The following is a 19,956-nucleotide window of genomic DNA, read 5'->3' as shown; positions in this document are numbered from 1 at the left end:
GGGACTCTAACCAGGAGGCGGTTACTAGAAGAATGTACAGTCACGTGAAAAAGTAAGTACACCCCATGTAAAGTTTTGACTTTTTCAACATATTTCAACATACAGCTATTTGATCTTCATTTCAACAATATTGATAGATAAAGGTGATATAATATAACAAATATCATGAAACATTTACATTTTGTAGTCCATTGTATAATTTAAATAAACATAAATGCAAATTTTGCATGTGGAAAAAGTAAGTACACCCCTACATTTATCACAACTTCAAATACCTAAAATTAGAATCAGGTGCACCAGCTCAGGTGCAAATGATTAGAACATCGTTAGAGAGGATCTTGGAGGAACCTGTCTTATTTAAACCTCAGACTTTTAGTTTGGTTTGCGCTTTGTTGTTGAAGTGAGCGGCGCCACCATGCCTAGATCAAAAGAGCTCTCTGAGGCCTTTAGAAAGTAGGTTATAGATGCCTACGAGTCTGGGAAGGGATTTAAAAAGATCAAACAATTTGAAATCAATCATTCGACTGTCCAGAAGATCATCTACAAGTGGAGAAGATTCCAAACAACTGCTAACTTGTTCAGGCCAGGCCACCCCAGCAAGTTCAGCCCGAGAGCAGACCGCAGGATGCTGAAAGAAGTCTCTAAGAACCCCAGAATGTCATCACGGGACCTACAGGTAGTATAGCTCTTGCGACTGTTGATGTCAAAGTGCACGAGTCGACCAATAGAAAAAGGCTGCACAAATTTGATCTACATGGGAGGTGTGCCAGGAGGAAACCTTTGCTGTCCAGAAAGAACATCAGGGCAAGACTACAGTTTGCCAATGAACACCTAGGCAAAGACCAGCACTTCTGGAACAATGTGCTCTGGAAGGATGAGTCAAAGGTAGAGCTATTTGGCCACAGTACCAGAATACATGTTTGGCGAAAACCAAAGACAGCATTTGACCACAAGAACCTGATACCAACTGTAAAGCATGTTGGTGGAACTATTATGGTTTGGGGCAGCTTTGCTGCATCAGGGCCTGGGCAGCTCACCATCATAGAATCCGCTATTAATTCGTCATTGTACCAGAGGGAGCTTGAGGATAATGTGATGCCATCTGTCGGAAGGTTGAAGCTCAACCGAAGGTGGACCTTGCAACATGACAATGACCCTAAACATACCAGTACATCCACCAAGGAATGGCTGAAAAGAAAGAAATGGAGTGTTCTGGAATGGCCAAGTCAAAGCCCGGATCTAAATCCCATCGAGATGTTGTGGGGGGATTTGAAACGAGCTGTGCATGCAAGAAACCCCTCAAACATCGCACAACTGAAAGAATTCTGCATGGAGGAGTGGGAAAAAATTTCTCCCAGTCGATGTCAGAGACTGGTAGACAGTTATAAGAAACGCCTACTTGAGGTTGTTTCTGCCAAAGGGGGCAATACCACCTATTAGAGCCAAGGGTGTACTTACTTTTTCCACATGCGAAATTTGCATTTATGTTTATTTAAATTATACAATGGACTACAAAATGTAAATGTTTCATGATATTTGTTTCATGACTTTTTCACGTGACTGTATGTGGCTGGAACAGTTAGAGAGGATCGGGAGGGAGGCTGAGAAAGCAGAAGGAGCAAGGCCAGAGAAAAGGCAGTTTAAAAAAACAGGCCAGCGACCTGCCTACAATGTGAGAACAGACCTTGTGCTTCAGCCTCATCACTGGAATGCTCCATAATGTTGAGAACTTCATATTCCACAGAATCCAGGAGAGACGCATTTGACACTGGGGTACCAGCCCATAGGGGAGCTACAGGCAAAGGCAAAAAAGTACTCCATTGAGCTACAGGCAAAGACAAAAAAGTACTCCATTGAGCTACAGGCAAAGGCAAAAAAAGTACTCCATTGAGCTACAGGCAAAGGCAAAAAAGTACTCCATTTGGCTGCAGGCAAAGGCAAAAAAGTACATACTCCATTGAGCTACAGGCAAAGGCAAAAAAGTACTCCATTGAGCTGCAGGCAAAGGCAAAAAAGTACTCCATTTGGCTGCAGGCAAAGGCAAAAAAGTACATACTCCATTGAGCTACAGGCAAAGGCAAAAAAGTACTCCATTTGGCTGCAGGCAAAGACAAAAAAGTACTCCATTTGGCTGCAGGCAAAGGCAAAAAAGTACATACTCCATTGAGCTACAGGCAAAGGCAAAAAAGTACTCCATTTGGCTGCAGGCAAAGGCAAAAAAGTACATACTCCATTGAGCTACAGGCAAAGGCAAAAAAGTACTCCATTGAGCTACAGGCAAAGACAAAAAAGTACTCCATTTGGCTGCAGGCAAAGGCAAAAAAGTACATACTCCATTGAGCTACAGGCAAAGGCAAAAAAGTACTCCATTTGGCTGCAGGCAAAGGCAAAAAAGTACATACTCCATTGAGCTACAGGCAAAGGCAAAAAAGTACTCCATTGAGCTGCAGGCAAAGGCAAAAAACGTACTCCATTGAGCTGCAGGCAAAGGCAAAAAAAGTACATACTCCATTGAGCTACAGGCAAAGGCAAAAAAGTACTCCATTGAGCTACAGGCAAAGGCAAAAAAAGTACATACTCCATTGAGCTACAGGCAAAGGCAAAAAAGTACTCCATTGAGCTGCAGGCAAAGGCAAAAAAGTACTCCATTTGGCTGCAGGCAAAGGCAAAAAACGTACTCCATTGAGCTGCAGGCAAAGGCAAAAAAGTACTCCATTGAGCTACAGGCAAAGGCAAAAAAAGTACATACTCCATTGAGCTACAGGCAAAGGCAAAAAAGTACTCCATTGAGCTGCAGGCAAAGGCAAAAAAGTACTCCATTTGGCTGCAGGCAAAGGCAAAAAAGTACTCCATTGAGCTGCAGGCAAAGGCAAAAAAAGTACATACTCCATTGAGCTACAGGCAAAGGCAAAAAAGTACTCCATTGAGCTACAGGCAAAGGCAAAAAAAGTACTCCATTGAGCTGCAGGCAAAGGCAAAAAAAGTACATACTCCATTGAGCTACAGGCAAAGGCAAAAAAGTACTCCATTTGGCTGCAGGCAAAGGCAAAAAAGTACTCCATTGAGCTGCAGGCAAAGGCAAAAAAAGTACATACTCCATTGAGCTACAGGCAAAGGCAAAAAAGTACTCCATTGAGCTACAGGCAAAGGCAAAAAAGTACTCCATTTGGCTGCAGGCAAAGGCAAAAAAGTACTCCATTGAGCTACAGGCAAAGGCAAAAAAAGTACTCCATTGAGCTACAAGCAAAGGCAAAAAATGTACTCCATTGAGCTACAAGCAAAGGCAAAAAATGTACTCCATTGAGCTACAAGCAAAGGCAAAAAAGTACATACTCCATTGAGCTACAGGCAAAGGCAAAAAATGTACTCCATTGAGCTACAGGCAAAGGCAAAAAATGTACTCCATTGAGCTGCAGGCAAAGACAAAAAAGTACTCCATTGAGCTACAAGCAAAGGCAAAAAAAGTACTCCATTGAGCTACAGGCAAAGGCAAAAAATGTACTCCATTGAGCTACAAGCAAAGGCAAAAAAGTACATACTCCATTGAGCTACAGGGAAAGGCAAAAAATGTACTCCATTGAGCTACAAGCAAAGGCAAAAAAGTACTCCATTGAGCTGCAGGGAAAGGCAAAAAATGTACTCCATTGAGCTACAAGCAAAGGCAAAAAAGTACTCCATTGAGCTGCAGGGAAAGGCAAAAAATGTACTCCATTGAGCTGCAGGCAAAGACAAAAATGTACTCCATTGAGCTACAGGCAAAGGCAAAAAAGTACTCCATTGAGCTGCAGGGAAAGGCAAAAAATGTACTCCATTGAGCTACAAGCAAAGGCAAAAAATGTACTCCATTGAGCTACAGGCAAAGGCAAAAAATGTACTCCATTGAGCTGCAGGCAAAGACAAAAAAGTACTCCATTGAGCTACAAGCAAAGGCAAAAAAAGTACTCCATTGAGCTACAAGACAAAGACAAAAAAGTACTCCATTGAGCTGCAGGCAAAGACAAAAAAGTACTCCATTGAGCTACAGACAAAGACAAAAAAGTACTCCATTGAGCTACAGGCAAAGACAAAAAAGTACTCCATTGAGCTACAGGCAAACACAAAAAAGTACTCCATTGAGCTACAGGCAAAGACAAAAAAGTACTCCATTGAGCTACAGGCTAAGGCAAAAAAGTACTCCATTGAGCTACAGACAAAGACAAAAAAGTACTCCATTGAGCTACAGGCAAAGACAAAAAAGTACTCCATTGAGCTACAGGCTAAGGCAAAAAAGTACTCCATTTGGCTGCAGGCTAAGGCAAAAAAGTACTCCATTGAGCTACAGGCAAAGACAAAAAAGTACTCCATTGAGCTACAGACAAAGACAAAAAAGTACTCCATTGAGCTACAGGCAAAGACAAAAAAGTACTCCATTGAGCTACAGGCAAACACAAAAAAGTACTCCATTGAGCTACAGGCAAAGACAAAAAAGTACTCCATTGAGCTACAGGCTAAGGCAAAAAAGTACTCCATTGAGCTACAGACAAAGACAAAAAAGTACTCCATTGAGCTACAGGCAAAGACAAAAAAGTACTCCATTGAGCTACAGGCAAAGACAAAAAAGTACTCCATTGAGCTACAGGCAAAGACAAAAAAGTACTCCATTGAGCTACAGGCTAAGGCAAAAAAGTACTCCATTTGGCTGCAGGCTAAGGCAAAAAAGTACTCCATTGAGCTACAGGCAAAGGCTTTATCTGTGAGTACTGATTTTTCAAGGAAAGACTGAACGACTGAGGATGCAAAGTCTGTGGCTGGCTTTGCGACCAGCTATGTTATTTGGTCAGCATCGGAGAGATTGTGGAGGATGATCAGGCCCACAAATTCAAGACACTGAATCTCTTCCAGAATCTGACCATGGAAATAGATAATTTAATGACTTTCCAGAAACTGTGAGGTTTGCCAGGATTGAAGGACATGTTCCATATTGTCAGACAAATATCAATTCTAGGTCAGCAGCTAATGAGGCAACTGCTGCCTACCTGTCATCTGAATGGGGAACGATACAGCACAATGTAGCAAGGATACTTTAAAGGAAACTACTCGTCAGTTATCAGAGAACTGTTGTTTATGAAGGGCATTCCAGGATGTTATGGCACATGTGAATACGACAGATAATGATGGCTGGACCATGTCCTCTGTGTAATTGCACAATACAACTAAATTGAAGTTCAGTTTCTCCATCGAACTGGACCCTCTACATCCTTCTCTTTAATACTCGCTGAGATAAGGCCAGTCAGTTGTTGCACACAAGTGTATTCTGAGGACTATTTAGCATCTAGTGGGGAGTGTAGAAGTTGAGCAGCGTGGAAATTACTCCCAGGGCATCGTTTCGGAATGAGGTGGGCAGACATGGGGATGGAATGATCTACTTATACAATTCCTTACAGAGTTACCACAACTACCTTGAACTCTAAATGAAATGTGAATGATAAATAATCATTCCTTTATCAGCTTGTTTGATGGTAAATGACACTTCTGTCATCACCACCACTAAGTAATGGATACATTTTCATCAATATTTGCAGAATAAATCGTTTAGCAAACATGATTTTTACCTCCGCTACCGAAGGTGGATGAGGGTTGTGTTTTCAGCCCTGTCTGTCTGTTTGCTTGTCTGTGAGGAGGATAACTCAAAAAGTTATGGATGGATTCGGACAAAACTTGGTGGACAGATTGGGCATGTGGCAACAACTAATTGATTAGATTTTGGTGAGGATCTGGATCCAGATACTAGGATTTTAAAGCAATTCTTCACCATTAAGAGATGGGGCCAAAAACGGTATATATAGCATGATATTTCAAAATGTTGTGGAGGAGTTATGACAAAACTTGGTGGATGAGCTGGTTAGGTGACAAGAACAAGCCGATTAGATTTTTTCTCAGGTCCGAATTAAGATCCGGCCTATCGGTGGGATACAAAACGTAAACTGTTCAGCCTGACGGAGGTCAACTTCTACCGAGTGCCATTCTAGTTGTACAAATGTTGCTCCACAGATGTCCTTCAAGTTCCCATCTTGTATTCGAAAATCAATGTTTCAGTTCTCTGTCAAGGTGAGGTGAAAGGTCATCAAGTGATGTAACATATTAATTTTTTGTATCCTGGAATATCTTACTAAAAGTGGTATTGTGAGACAGAACTGCTGAAGGCCTTTCCCATGCTGTGTTAGTCCCTTCTGTTTCTCACTAAATAAAGAAGCTTTTGGCTGAAAAGCAAAATCTGCTCACTCCCAAGCCCAAAAATGGTCAACATCTCAATGACCGATAACTCAGAGACTAATGGGTGCAAAGACCTAAGATTTTGCAAGGTTTCACATCTCACTAACACCAATATCTTAAACAAATTGCATCAAAATTGAGAGAGGTCAAATCAAAAATTTCTGAAATTTGATTGATCTCACATGGAACGTGAAATTACGGATGGAAAGTGAAATAGAGCAAGGCAATTATTCATTGAAATATTGTGGCACTGCCTTTCCTTGTCTATGTTTCAGGATTTCTGGGAGTGCTGCCTCCAGCAAGAACATTAAAGAAGGTGTTTGCACTCAGATGGAAAAGAATTTTGCCAAGAGCCGGTGGAAAGTGAGTTGATAAACAGTTTTTACAGCAAGTACTGGTATTATTACAACTTGAACACCTACCACTAAGACTCGGGTCACTGCACATGAATAAACTCTTATTAGGATTACTTATGTCTGAAAAAAGGTGTCTGGTGTTTTCTAAATGATAAACACAATCTGAAAACGGTTTCTAAACTGTCTCGAGACGTAAAATCCGTATTTTATGTTGCCAACACTGAATGTTTTGGGAAACCCGGTTTAGGTGCCCATTTATTCAAAATGGCTATACCTGACACATACACTTACAAACGTTGAGCTGTCAATGGCCAACAGCTCGTAAAAATGATCGAGGTACAGGAATTGGTATCTTGTATGACTCTTTCATTGGTAAGTCAAGTTTGGATTTGGTACCCATTTTCCAAACTGGTCCCAAATCAGATAAATTGTTGAAGGAAATAAGTTGTACAGACTCAGTGGAAAAGCATCTTGAAAAAGAGACAACCAGACTGGGAGAAAGTCAGCAGGAAAAATTTGCCATATTTTGCCAAAACCCAATCCCAGAGACAAAAATACAGCAGCAAATCAGTCCGTAAGCTACGTGAAGCAGGAAAGATATTTACTTGGCCGATATCTGGTCGTTTCACAGTCCTCTCACACCATAGATGAAAAATAAGCCATTTGAAACTTTGAGTTTGTCTTATCCCAGGAGCTTGTTTCAAGCAGATTCACTGCGCCCATGCCCTGATGAGTGTGAAGTCGCTAGACAGCTTCAAAATGTGTCATAGAACACCTTCCGGACGGGTCAGGGTCAGGGTTTTTTATATATTTTTTTGTAAACATAGCTGGGTTCGTGGAAGAGATAGCACACTGAACGGATCAGGATGTAACAGACCAAAAAAAATGCAAAGAATGCATGCATGGGGTGGACAAGAGGGACACAGAGGATGCATGGGGTGGACAATATGGACACAGAAGGAAGCTCCAAGGAGAGAAAACTGGAAAATTCGAAGGAGGAGGGACAAGGGTAGAAGAGATAATGGTTTTGGATTGGGGATGATCTGAGATGGTGGGGAACAGCTGTCTTGAAGACCTGGTGGGAAGAACGGCATTGGAGAGGATGTGGAAGTTGATGCTACAGGCTGGAAAAAGAGAGGAACAAATGAGTGTAGGTGAGCAATGATCATGGATTTAGGTCGTTTCACCAGAAGGGGGTTGATGGTGGACTGTGTGAGCCCTGCAGAAACCTGTGGGGGACAAAGCATGGAAAGAGCCGAGTGTGCAAGACCAGAAAGGAGGTGCTAGACGACAGAGAGACCACCGACCTGTCTGCAATTGCAAAGTGATAGACCCATAAACTCAGCTTCAGTGTGAAAGATTCCAATGATCTTGAAGGCCTTGGTTTCCACGGCATCAAGGTGTGTGGCAGGGGAGCCAGCTCAGAGGGGAGAGTAGTACTTCATCAAGCTGCGGATGAAAGCTTTGTATGTGGTGAGAAGCTAAGTAGTGCTAAGGAAGGACTTTGCATGACAGAAGATGCCCAGTTGTCAGCTGGCATTGGAGGCCAACTTTGAAATGTGGTTTGCCCATGAAAGATCATGGCTGAGAGCAAGACCCAGGAGATTGAATGACTGAACTTCCTCAAGAGGATTGATAAGAAAGTAGATAGGAGTGTTTGCCAGACAGTCCTTTTGGAGAGCAATCGTGAGAGTGTGACATTTGTCACGATTGAAAGACATATTCCAAGTGTTTGACCAGCTTGTGATTTTTTTTTTTCAAGATCTGAAAAGATGGAAGAATCTGCATCCAGCCTGCCTGTCTGAAGGATGAGGGATGTGACGACAGAGGGTGGAGTCATCAGCAAATAGATAAAGGGGATTTTCCAGAGTCAGAGAGATCATTGATGAAGATCAGGAATAAGACTGGGCCCAGAACATTGCCTTGGGGAACTCCAGCCTGAACAGGGAGAGGAGATGAAAGTATTCCATTGAGTGTCAGACACTGGCTATGAGAGTAGAGGAAGTCAGTAAGCCATGTGTGGAGTTGGCCTTAGATGACAAAGGCAGAGAGATCAATTGACTCCTTTTGCTACATCAATTGGTGATTCGTGTGCAGCTTATGGCTGCTGGTTGCATCATTTTCTGGCGGCGCAGCTGTGCCTCTCTATGACCAGTCATTTGGTACTCATTTTGCCGACCTTGGAAGGATGACATGCTGAGTCAACTCATCTGGTGTTAATTCAACGACATGACAGGGGCTCAAACTCAGGATCCTAATATCTCAAGCCACCTTAATCGTGAAGCCATCACCTGGCTACCACATCAATTGACTATTTCGAAACCGACATGGGTAAAGAATGCAGGGAATATTTGCAAATGCTGATCGATGACCAGAGCCAACCAGTTCCTCGTACAAGGACAATAACAGAGCATCGACCCATAGCTCCACTAAAATGCATCATAATAGATGGTAGGCCATACTGTACTCAATTCCTGACAGAGCAAAGATAGAAACAATGTCTGATCTGAATTCTATAATTCCAATCTACAATTGAACACGGTGTATGTAGAGCTCAGTGTTGACCCTGATGATGGACTCATGGTGAAGGTGATACAATATTCTGATTACACATGCCATCGAATTTGCAGACCATGCATCGTCTCAAGACACAATTCATATATGGAGCTCATATACCGGTGCACTTATCCTGTTGTAACACTACAGGCCATATCTTTTTGCACAAACGTTTTCAGTTTGGCAGGATAAGACGTTTGACATTGTTTGGCTGTGCAGTTATATTGGACAGGAGAAAGCTGCAGGATTGTTGGGCTGGCATGCTTCATCTGGCTGTGATACCACTGGGAAATCTGCCGGACGGGGAAATTGGACGCGGTGGAATCTTTATCTGGCATGAGATACTGTGAATGACAACAACATCGTTCAGGGGTTTCAATAATTTGGGCAAACAACATAGCTGTCAAACACTGCAGTACAAGCCCTTTCAAAAATTGCGGCTTCAAGCTATGCTAAAGGCATTCTAAATTCAAGCTACACATGGTAAATGTTTACAAATACTCCAAGGCCAGTGATAATGGAATTTTTACGATTTCCATATGATTTGATGCCAATTCATGAAATGAGCACCTGAATCACATTTGCTGTATTTCTTTAACAGACATCCTTACCAATGTTGAGCTATTTTGAATGGACCTTTTTTTTTTAATTTTCAGCCTATCAAATGGACATTTATATGGATGGTACCCATGTATTTAAAATGGGCACCTAAACCAAGGTTCCTGAAAAATTCAGAAGTGACAGCAAGCAAATTCAGATTCCACTCGTCGAGACCATTCTAGAACAGTTTTCAGATCTAGAACAGTTTTCAGATTTAGAACAGTTTTCAGATCTAGAACAGTTTTCAGATTTAGAACAGTTTTCAGATCTAGAACAGTTTTCAGATCTAGAACAGTTTTCAGATCTAGAACTGTTTTCAGATCTAGAACTGTTTTCAGATCTAGAACTGTTTTCCGATCTAGAACTGTTTTCAGATCGAGAACTGTTTTCAGATCACTTTTAACATTTCGAAATCAACTGACAACATACAGACTCCTACTATCCCATGTCCATACAGTAATTAAAGTCTAGTTATCAATTAAATAATTAGGTTGAGAGATGCATGCATGCAATTCGACATGATGGTGCAGAGGTAACTCTCTTACCCTTGAGATATCTAGTCTGGGTTTGATAACATCAACAGGTAGGGCATTGCTTGACAGGGTTTGCCATACCTGGGATGGACGTTAGATTGGTGTCCCATCTCCTGGTATTAGTTGGAGGAAATTAAAGATTCCACTGTGTATTTCACCAAGAGTAGGCGAGGAATCACTGACACCCTGAACAAAGTGCAAATTCTGCACAAATCTGCTCAAGTCGACAGTCAGGCCAATTTTTGTGTTTTACAACCAAATGGGGCATCGACGTGTAATTTTTATACAGAATTAACCAAATGTGAACTTGGGGAACTTAGTTCATTTCTTTTCGCTCGCAAAAAGTTTGCATTTGAAGCATTCAAGAACATTGTTCGGATTGAACTTTTGTTCGCTGTGAACTTCGTTTGCAAATGGGAATTCGTTTGAATTCTGTTTTGAAAATTTGAAATTTGCAAATTTGAAATTTTCTGCAAATTTCCGCAAAATATCTGCAAATTTGCAAATTTTTCAAATAAATTTGAAATTGCAAATTCGAATTTGAATTCGAAATTCGTTTGCAAATCTTGGGATCATCCCGATGTGTGAACATGTTAACGCTTATAGATTTCATTCATATCCTCGACACATATTTGCTTTCTTTCTTTTATCTCGGCAAACAAACAAATTCGGGTTATGTACAGTGCCTCAAAGTATTCACACCCCTTGATTATTTTCACTTTTTTTGTGTTAGAGCCTGAATTTAAAATTGATTTAATTGAGATTTTTTAAAATCAATGATCTCCACATAATACTCCATAATGGCAAAGTGGATTTATTTTATTTTTTTGAAATTTTTACAAATCAATTAAAAATGAAAAACTGAAATGTCTACCTCGAGTCTGATCGCATAAAATCCCTGTCCCTACAGAAAGCAGTCCGTGTCACTTCAATGATGAACCAGCTACGGGCCAAGAATGCGGCTCCGAGCGAAACACTGGCTGGCCCGGTCCTACAAAAGGGTACAGGTAGCAGCCCGGTACAAGACTCCACTACGGCGTCAAGCTCCTCATCCTCAGGTGTTGCATTGGGCACTGAATCTGCAGTTCCTTCTGACCTCACGACCGGCCCATCTTGCTCTGACGAGCAACGGTCTCCTGAACCAACAAATCTAAACTCCGCACATTCTCCTATCCCCAGACCCTGCCTGGGCGTTTGGTCACAACCACGGCAGGCGAGTCCAGTTCCAAGCTGTGGTCGAGATGATGAAAGTCGGTGTGATTAATAAAAGGTAGGCTTTAAGTCAAAAGGTGAGACAGAACTAAAGCACAGAACTTTGCTAGATTCGAGCGGAGGAGAGGGTGGAACAACCTACCTAGAGCTCCAGAAAATAAATAAAAATACAACCTGAGTTCAGACATCATGAGTGCATTTGTGTGTGATGAGCTTCTTGTTAGACAGACATGCTCAGCTTCCTTAGTGATGGGTTCGTAGAGCAATACTTTCGCTTGCTGATCACCTTGGGACCAAATCGTGCGAGAACCGCATTTTAACCAAGTTAAGGTAAAATGTCCTCAATTTAACTTGTCTTGCTTGTTTGTACCTTAGAAGGTGTTCTTTTGTTAAGGTTATCTCTGCAGTGATATTTGCTCTGGATTAGGAAACTTGCGGTAAACATTTAGAGCCTTTTTGCATGATTCTACGCTCCTGTATACCCGTGTTTATAATAATAACACCGATTGTCGTCAACAATACTGAGCGCTCACTGAAACCGATGAAATGGGATTATTGGCTGTTTTGCCATTCCGCAACAAAATATAAAATGATTTACAGTATAGATGTATTATCGGTGCAATTGTTTTATTTTGTCAGTAGCTTGCACATCCCCGAACAGCACAGTGTTTCTGGATCATTATATTGATGATGATCACCACTCGTTTTTGCATCTTCAGATGCATGGGATTGCCAAAGCAGTTTCTTAGCTATTGGGCACAATCCTGGATGGGTCGCCACTCCGACGCAGCCGCTGCCATATTAGAGTAACGGAAAATAGATCGCCTCCTTTTGGAATCAAAACGGTCAGATTGGAGCCCGTGGAGCATTGGATAAGACATCCAGGACATTAAAAACAATCAGATTGATTTGAAAGTTTCACGAACCTCGATCTTGTATACAAAAACAAAAAAAAACAAAAAAGTGACGAAGAAGTTTGATTGATCTCCCCAAGCTTAGGCCAAACCAAGCCGTTCCTTACTGCTGTCATCTGGCTACCTTGCAATTTTTTTTGACTTGATGGCAAAACGCAATTCACTGCTGTATTGGAGTAAAGTAATTAGTGTTACTACTGTGCCACCCACTTCATTCTGTACCGAACGTTCATTCCATCAACCTAGAGGCAGCGCAACTTGATACACGGTCAGCATAGCGCCATGATTCGCTTGGCCATCAACCTCATGCTAAGAGCACCTCCACCATGTAGTTAATATTTTACACACACCTGAAGATACTACCTTTTGATTCCATGTTGAAGAAGAACTCCTTTTATTTGTTATATCGATATAGTGAAAAGCAAAACATCCTTTAGTTTCGTCGGATGAGCGGAATGTTTTATGGCAATCAAGTGTACATAAATAGATAGAATGCTCTAGTTTTATGTATTAATTTTACACTTGTGCTCTTGTGACTTAGTGAATCCACTGTAAACGAGTAAAGCACTACTATTTAAGAACACACGTCAATAGGTGAGGTGATGGGCACGGTTTATTTACGTGATATCGTAGCTTTGCTTGTGCTTTTTTAACGTACATTGATATCGAATCCAGCTGATAGACTACTATGGTTACCAATAATTGTTTTTTAAATCAATCTTGAACTCCCCGAACCCCGAATACCAGCAACACTTGATAAAAGCATTTACACTCGTTTTGCAATGAAATGGCATTTTAGAAACATCAACGTCTCAACAGCAGCAATTCCGAATGCATCATTTAATGTCAAATAAAGTGTTATTGAAAGGAGATGCTTTGTGAGTTTTTCCCTTCCATGATAATTCTTGGTGCATGATTGTGGTTGTAGTTTCATTCATGGACAGCGTGCTCGGATGTCTAAAGTCAAATTTGGCCTGTAGCAATGGAATGGTCAAAACGATAGAAGCATTCTGCTTCTTGTGTAAGCACCATGGGGTAGATTGGTCTCACTTTCTAAGATTGAAAATGAGAAAATGAAGAGAAAGGAGGACAATATGAGACAGAGAGAGAAAACAGGTTAGGGGATTGTGAGCAGTGGTGTAGTCTACGTGATACGCAGGTATACGCCGTATACCCACTAGGAAAGGTCCAGGATTTCCGTATACCCACTTTAAAATGCGCGAGGATATGTAACAACATAGTTTCGTGACAGAACTTTCACACTTTCATTCATAAAATGCACTATATAAATAACTTTCATTCATAAAATGCACTATATGAATAAAATTTGATTTGATTTGATAAAATTCACCCCGTCTGTGTTAAGAAGCACTGACTAATGGCATTGGGGCTTCCGTGACCTGTGACCCGGATCTGACGTCACCTACTGTATGCATTAGTGAGTGTGGTGGTGCTTATGGGGTGTCGCTTCAGGACGGGTGTCGCTCCGGGGTGCGTCGCTCTGGGACGGGTGACTATGAGGCTGGAAGGGAAAAATCACAGTATACCCACTACAAAAACTAGACTACACCACTGATTGTGAGAGAAAAGGAAAAGAAGGTTGGGAGGAGATGAGAGTAAAGGAAGAAACATATTAGTGTGCGTACCCTCTAGGCAGGATGGCCTAGACATAGAGGGTACACACTGCACTCATCTCCTAGAGCTGTCTACCTAGAGTTTGAACCCAGGCCCAGCTACAAATTGTCATCCTGGTGTTTTACAGGCAAGGTGAATCATCAATTTCTTGCCCAATATGGCGGCCGAACCATGTGATGTACGACGACCTTATAAAAAAAATTCTTCATCCTGATCAAGAAATTTTCAAGAAAATTTTCCAGAAATTTTTTTCAAAGAAATTTTCAAGTTCAGGAAATTTCATCCTGATTGGATGAAGTGTTTTAATTGTCAAATTATGACGTCATAATGGAGGCACCTATGACGTAATTCACATGGTTTATTCTGCATGGAGAGTTCTTTACAATGAGCCATGCCTCAATCTTTTCAACACAGCACTTTTGGACATATAGAGGTGCAAAGGTTTTCGTTTTTTCCCAAGATGGGGCCCTACCACATGACCTGTGACATCATAATTACCATTAGAAGATGACACCAGCTGAGGTGCTCCTATGGTGAAAATTTCCTGTCAATCAGTTCAACGACTGCAGAGAAAATGGTTTTTGAAGGAAATATATCCGAAAAATGGCAGTGGCACAATCAGTTAGATTAGATGGCCTGAGAAGAAAAAATGTTGCATTTCTTCTTCTTCCAACAATAACGACTTCTGGCTTCAAGACCGTAGAACCAATCATGTTGAAATTTTAAACCCTTATCCCGCTTGATGAGAGCTACATTACATTAAAGTTCCAAGTCGATCAATGCAGCGGTTCAAGAGATAGAAGGTTTTTAAGATTTACGTTCAATTATTCATTGCGGCCAAACTATGGGACTTAATCGCAACTTCCCAAGTAACGTTTTAACTTTCCCACATGGGGAACATTTGTTTAATGTTTCCACTGGATACCTTCAAAAATGAGGGAGGAGATAGGTTTTAAAGTTTATGCTTAAAAACATAATAACTCCAAAAACCATGTGACTTATGATGTTGAAAGTTTTTGCATTTATTTTTCACTTATATTATGCTCAAACAATATCATATTCATGGCATCAAGGGTTCTATTTGTCGACTTCTAACGTCAGAACATTAGCACTTTTAATATCCTAAATAAACATACTTTTTGGTCCCATTGCAGAGCTCTTTAGAATAAGCTATGACTCCATTTTTTCTATTGAGCCGTTTCGGAGATGGAGAGGTGCAAAGTTTTTTCAGTTTTTCCAAGATGGCGCCCATACCATGTGACCTATGACGTCATAATTAGCAGTAAAAGAAATTCTATAGGTATAGCCAATAATTTGTTGAATATTTCGTGCCAATTGGACCAACGGTTGCAGAGAACATTAATTTTAAAGTTTTTGGACCTGGAAACAGAGGGGTGGAAGAATAAGAAAAACTTTGGGAAAAACAATAGGTATTCCTCTACATTAAATGTTCATTAAATGTTAAACCTAATTAATCTGCAAAGCATCAGTGAACACACAGTGGTAACGCCAAACTTTCTGGTCAGACCAACTGAAATGCCATGTCAAGGACTAGTTAGGCTTCACTCCTGGTTTGGCTTCACCTTGAGTAAGGAAACATCCTCTAGCATACAAGATGTAAAGCTGATGGAGAAAGGATTGAGAAGGTTCAGAGGTGGGTGACCTCTGACTAGACTAACTACCTGAACCTGCGAGGTCTCTCTCCCATATGAGCGGTGGTTGAAAACCCTAAATCTTCAATGACTCCTACAGGCGCCACCCGGTGTGAAATGATATTGTGCAAACTCCTCGAGGGGAAACTATGAGCAACAATATTTTTCTCCTCTTTAAAAAATTTAATTCTTTTTTTAAATTCTTTTCCTCCTCTTTTTCTTTTTTCTTTTTCTAAAACCTCATTTTCAACTCCATAAACTCCAACTCCATAAACTAGATGGTATTCATAGAATATTTACCCCACGCAGTCAATTTGGTGCGACCAAGTCTTCTGTTTTTTAAGGGGTTTTTTTCTTTGATCCAATATGTTTCCAGACCACGTGAGCCATGACATCATAAATTTATGTTCTCTAATATAATTGTTGCGTAGATCACGCTCAAGAAATTTCAAACTCATCAGACTAAGTAAGCATTGTCCCTGTCGAATTATGACGTCATAGTTAAGGCACCATTGACGTCATCATTAAGATATATTCCCCATGTGGAGTTCTTTACAATGAGCCACGTTTCTTTTCTTTTTTTTCATGGAGCAGTTTCGGTGATATCGAGGTGCAACATTTTTCGTTTTTTCCCAACATGATAGTACAACGTGACCTAACCCTAACAACGTGACCTAACAACTCGACGTCATAATTATCATTTCAAAATTCTACAGGAGGAGGCGCTCCTATGGTTAAAAGTTCGTGTCCATTGAACCAACAGTTGTGGAGAAAAAAAATTCATACTGATCAGATGAATCGTTATATTTGTCAAACTATGACGTCATAACGAATGCACTGATGACATCATTATTAATATATCTTATTCCGTATGGGGAGTGCGTGACAATGAGCCATGTTTCTTTCAGACAAGACTTGTTAGGTGTTGGTGAGATCAAAGGTTCCAAGTCCCTTGTATTCAGTGCATGTGTTGTTCTTGCATCAGGTAACCAACGTCAGCAACGGTAATGCCACGAATGTGACAGTTTGAGAGGGAGAGTGTCATTGGACAAGTGCAAGCTGGTGAGAGTGCACAGCGGGTTTCTAACACTTTCAACGTAGCACGTGTCCACCATTTATCGTCTCCGGGAGATATTCAATGCAACCAACAGTACCAATGACCGCCAGCACTCAGGTAGGCTGAGGGTGACAACAGCACATCAGGATCCATGGCAAGGCCATCAATCCCGAAACGGTCTGACGCGAACTTTGTGAAAGAGGGCGGCAATGCAGGCACCAGCTATGGGTCTAGTGTTTCCTAAACATCACTGGAAGGATAACACAAGCCTCCTTGCTCCATCACAACATAAACAGAATGTCTTGGCGAGCTCTAAACCCCGATCTGAATCCAATAGAGAATGTTTGGGATGCCATTCAGAGATACTTCAATAACTTGTGTCCGAGACCAAGGACAGCTGATCAGCTTCGAACAGCCATTGTACAGGTGTGGAGGAGGATCCTTATAAACGTTGTGAACCACATTACCGTATTATATTCTGCACAGACATAGCCGCAGGCGGATCCGTGGGCGGGGGGTGGGGGGGTGGATGGCGCCCCCAGCGCGCCCCCCCCCTAAACCCCTCCCCTCCCATCAAAAGTGATCGTGTTTACATCACATGTAATGAGGTGTTTATAACCGGAGATGTGGTCTCGGTCTTGTTTCACATGTAATGAGGTGTTTATAACCGAATATGTGGTCTCAGTCTTGTTTCACATGTGTTACATGGTCCTCCCCGACCCCCTGGTCACGGTGTACCTCCGAGCCGCGAGAGGAGTCACAGCAGAAAAATGTGTTATTCTGTATGTCAAAGATCAATGGAGAAGCCACCCCCAATTGTTACTCACAAACAAAGATTGTATTAAGATCACACAAGAATAACAGTACAACAATAATAGTAATCAAAAGTACAATCAATATGTCCTATGATGGTACCATCAGTTTTGTAATATATAACTCATTGTGCTCCAAGTGAGTGAAACAAGAACATCCCCAATGTCTCTTATTCCCGGCTTCAAGCCAAAGTTGTTTCGCTCCAGCGATCGCCAGAACGATGTCCAATCGAGACCAGAACCCCATTCGGATGGCAAGAACAGTCCCGCTGCCAAAGCAGGGCAAAGGCGCCCTCAAGGCGACTGGGAAATCCAAAGGCACCCTCCAGGCGACTGAGAGATCACACCCTCGGGTATGGACGTTCCACAGCTCACAGTCGGCGACACGCAGACTTTCCACTCAAAAGCCATGTCACATACACACACACCCCAGATCGACGTCTGAATGCGGTAAAAATGGTCGAAACGAGACGAAACCGTGAGCGAAGCGCAAGTCCTGCGCGAGTCAAAATGGCCGACGGCCCGGTCTCGTGGCGCATCGGCACGACGATGATTCTCTCCTGAATCGATCGCAAAACCTGACACGCATAATCTGTCACAGCGATAACCACTCTGTTGCAGGAATCCCTTTCCTGGGAAACCCGAAAGTTCAACAGTGACTGTTGTTCGCCAATGTTCACTCCAGACCACAAATAGCTCGGCTCATTCCTGTCCGACTCACTTGCTCCGCCTTCTTTTTCTCCTCTTCCTCTTCGTCGTCCGGTTCCAGATCCGGTTTCCGATTTCTTTTAACACTAACTTTTTCACCTTTTGAAAACAGTTCATAAAAAATAAACCTTTTGAAAACAATAATAGTACATGGAATCAGAAATGTTTAGAGTGGATGAAAACCACCACAATGGAAGTGACGAATCCATAACACATGTAATGAGGTGTTTATAACCGAATATGTGGTCTCGGTCGTGTTTCACATGTAATGAGGTTTATAACCGAATATGTGGTCTCGGTCGTGTTTCACATTTAATGAGGTGTTTTTAACCGAATATGTGATCTCGGTCGTGTTTCACATGTAATGAGGTGTTTATAACCGAATATGTGATCTCGGTCGTATTTCACATGTAATGAGGTGTTTATAACCGAATATGTGGTCTCGGTCGTGTTTTTTTTGTTGTTGTTGTTTTTTTGTATACAAGATCGAGGCTCGTGAAAGAGCGAACGTTAATCACACAGAAAGACAAACCGACACATAAAACAAATAACATCGGGAGCGGTAGACAAGATGGGGAGAGAGGGGGAAGGACACAAACACAACATTTGAGAGCAGGTACCAAGAGACATGGAGACATCGAGAGATCTGTGGGAGGGAGAGGGCATTGGGGGGTGGGCATGGGAAGGGGGGGGGGGGTGGGAGAGGTATAGATACATGGACACTGCCAGGACTTCCAGGAAAGAAGTTGGAATTTCAAACAAGGTGGATCTGGGGTGAATTAGTGGGGGTAGAAAAGATCAAGGTTTTGGATGGGGGAAGATAAGAGATGGTGGTGAACAGCTGTTTTAAAGACCTGGAGGGAGGAGTGGGATTGAAGGGAGTGTGGGAGTTTGTTCCAGAGGCGGGAGAAAAGAGGATTGAAAGAGTGAAGGTGAGCAGAGAGCCGAGATTTCGGCAGTTTAACCATCAGAGGGTTGCTGGCAGATCTTGTGCGACCTGTAGGAATATTTAGGGGACAGAGCACAGAGAGAGCTGGGGGAGCAAGGCCGGAGAGGAGTCGGTAGAGGACAGAAAGACCACCTACCTGTCTGCGGTGAGTGAGTGAAAGGCCCTCGGAGATAGCTTCATCACGGGAGATTCCAATGATTCTGAAAGCTTTGGTTTCAACAGCGTGAAGATGAGCTAGGTGTGAGGCAGGAGCACCAGCCCACAGGGGAGAACAGTATTCCATTGAGCTGCGGATGAAAGCCTTGTATGTGGTGAGGAGCTCAGGTGTGCCTAGGAAGGACTTCGCACGACGGAGGATGCCCAGTCGACGACTGGCTTTGGAGGCCAGCTTGGAAATGTGGTTTTCCCAAGAAAGATCATGGCAGATAGTGAGACCCAAAAGCTTGAGCGACAGAACTTCTTGGAGAGGATTGTTGAGAAAGTAGATGGGAGGGTTGTCCAGTCGATCTTTTTGGAGAGACATAGTAAGAGTGTGAGATTTGTCAGGATTGAAAGACATGTTCCACTTGTTTGACCAGTCTGTGATTTTGTCCAGGTCTTCAGAGAGTGAGGAGGCTGCAGACTGCCGATCTGAGGGAAGAGGAATGGAGCGGCAGAGAGTGGAGTCATCAGCAAAGAGATAGAGAGGATTTTCCAGAGAGTCGGAGAGATCATTGATAA

At 42.1% G+C, this 19,956-nt stretch overlaps 1 protein-coding gene across 2 annotated transcripts in view; it reads left to right on the top strand.

Moving 5' to 3' along the window:
- The window catches only part of LOC137424973 (caM kinase-like vesicle-associated protein), a 191,823-nt gene extending 178,531 nt beyond the window's left edge, over window positions 1-13,292 (top strand). Inside the window, exons 10-11 of one of the 2 annotated variants that reach the window (XM_068112908.2) lie at window positions 6,528-6,615; window positions 11,208-13,292. In XM_068112908.2, coding sequence (XP_067969009.1) covers window positions 6,528-6,615; window positions 11,208-11,561 — 442 coding nt within the window. In that variant the 3' untranslated portion in view covers window positions 11,562-13,292. The remainder of the gene's footprint in view (window positions 1-6,527; window positions 6,616-11,207) is intronic. The other variant, XM_068112909.2, reaches the window with a different exon arrangement.
- The last annotated feature ends 6,664 nt before the right edge of the window (window positions 13,293-19,956 follow it).

Source organism: Myxine glutinosa, chromosome 4, assembly GCF_964187855.1.
Source record: "Myxine glutinosa chromosome 4, kmMyxGlut1.1, whole genome shotgun sequence".
NCBI classification, from domain to species: Eukaryota; Metazoa; Chordata; class Myxini; order Myxiniformes; family Myxinidae; genus Myxine; species Myxine glutinosa.
Note: the sequence above shows the minus strand (reverse complement) of the source record. Positions and strands in the feature narration are given on the sequence as shown.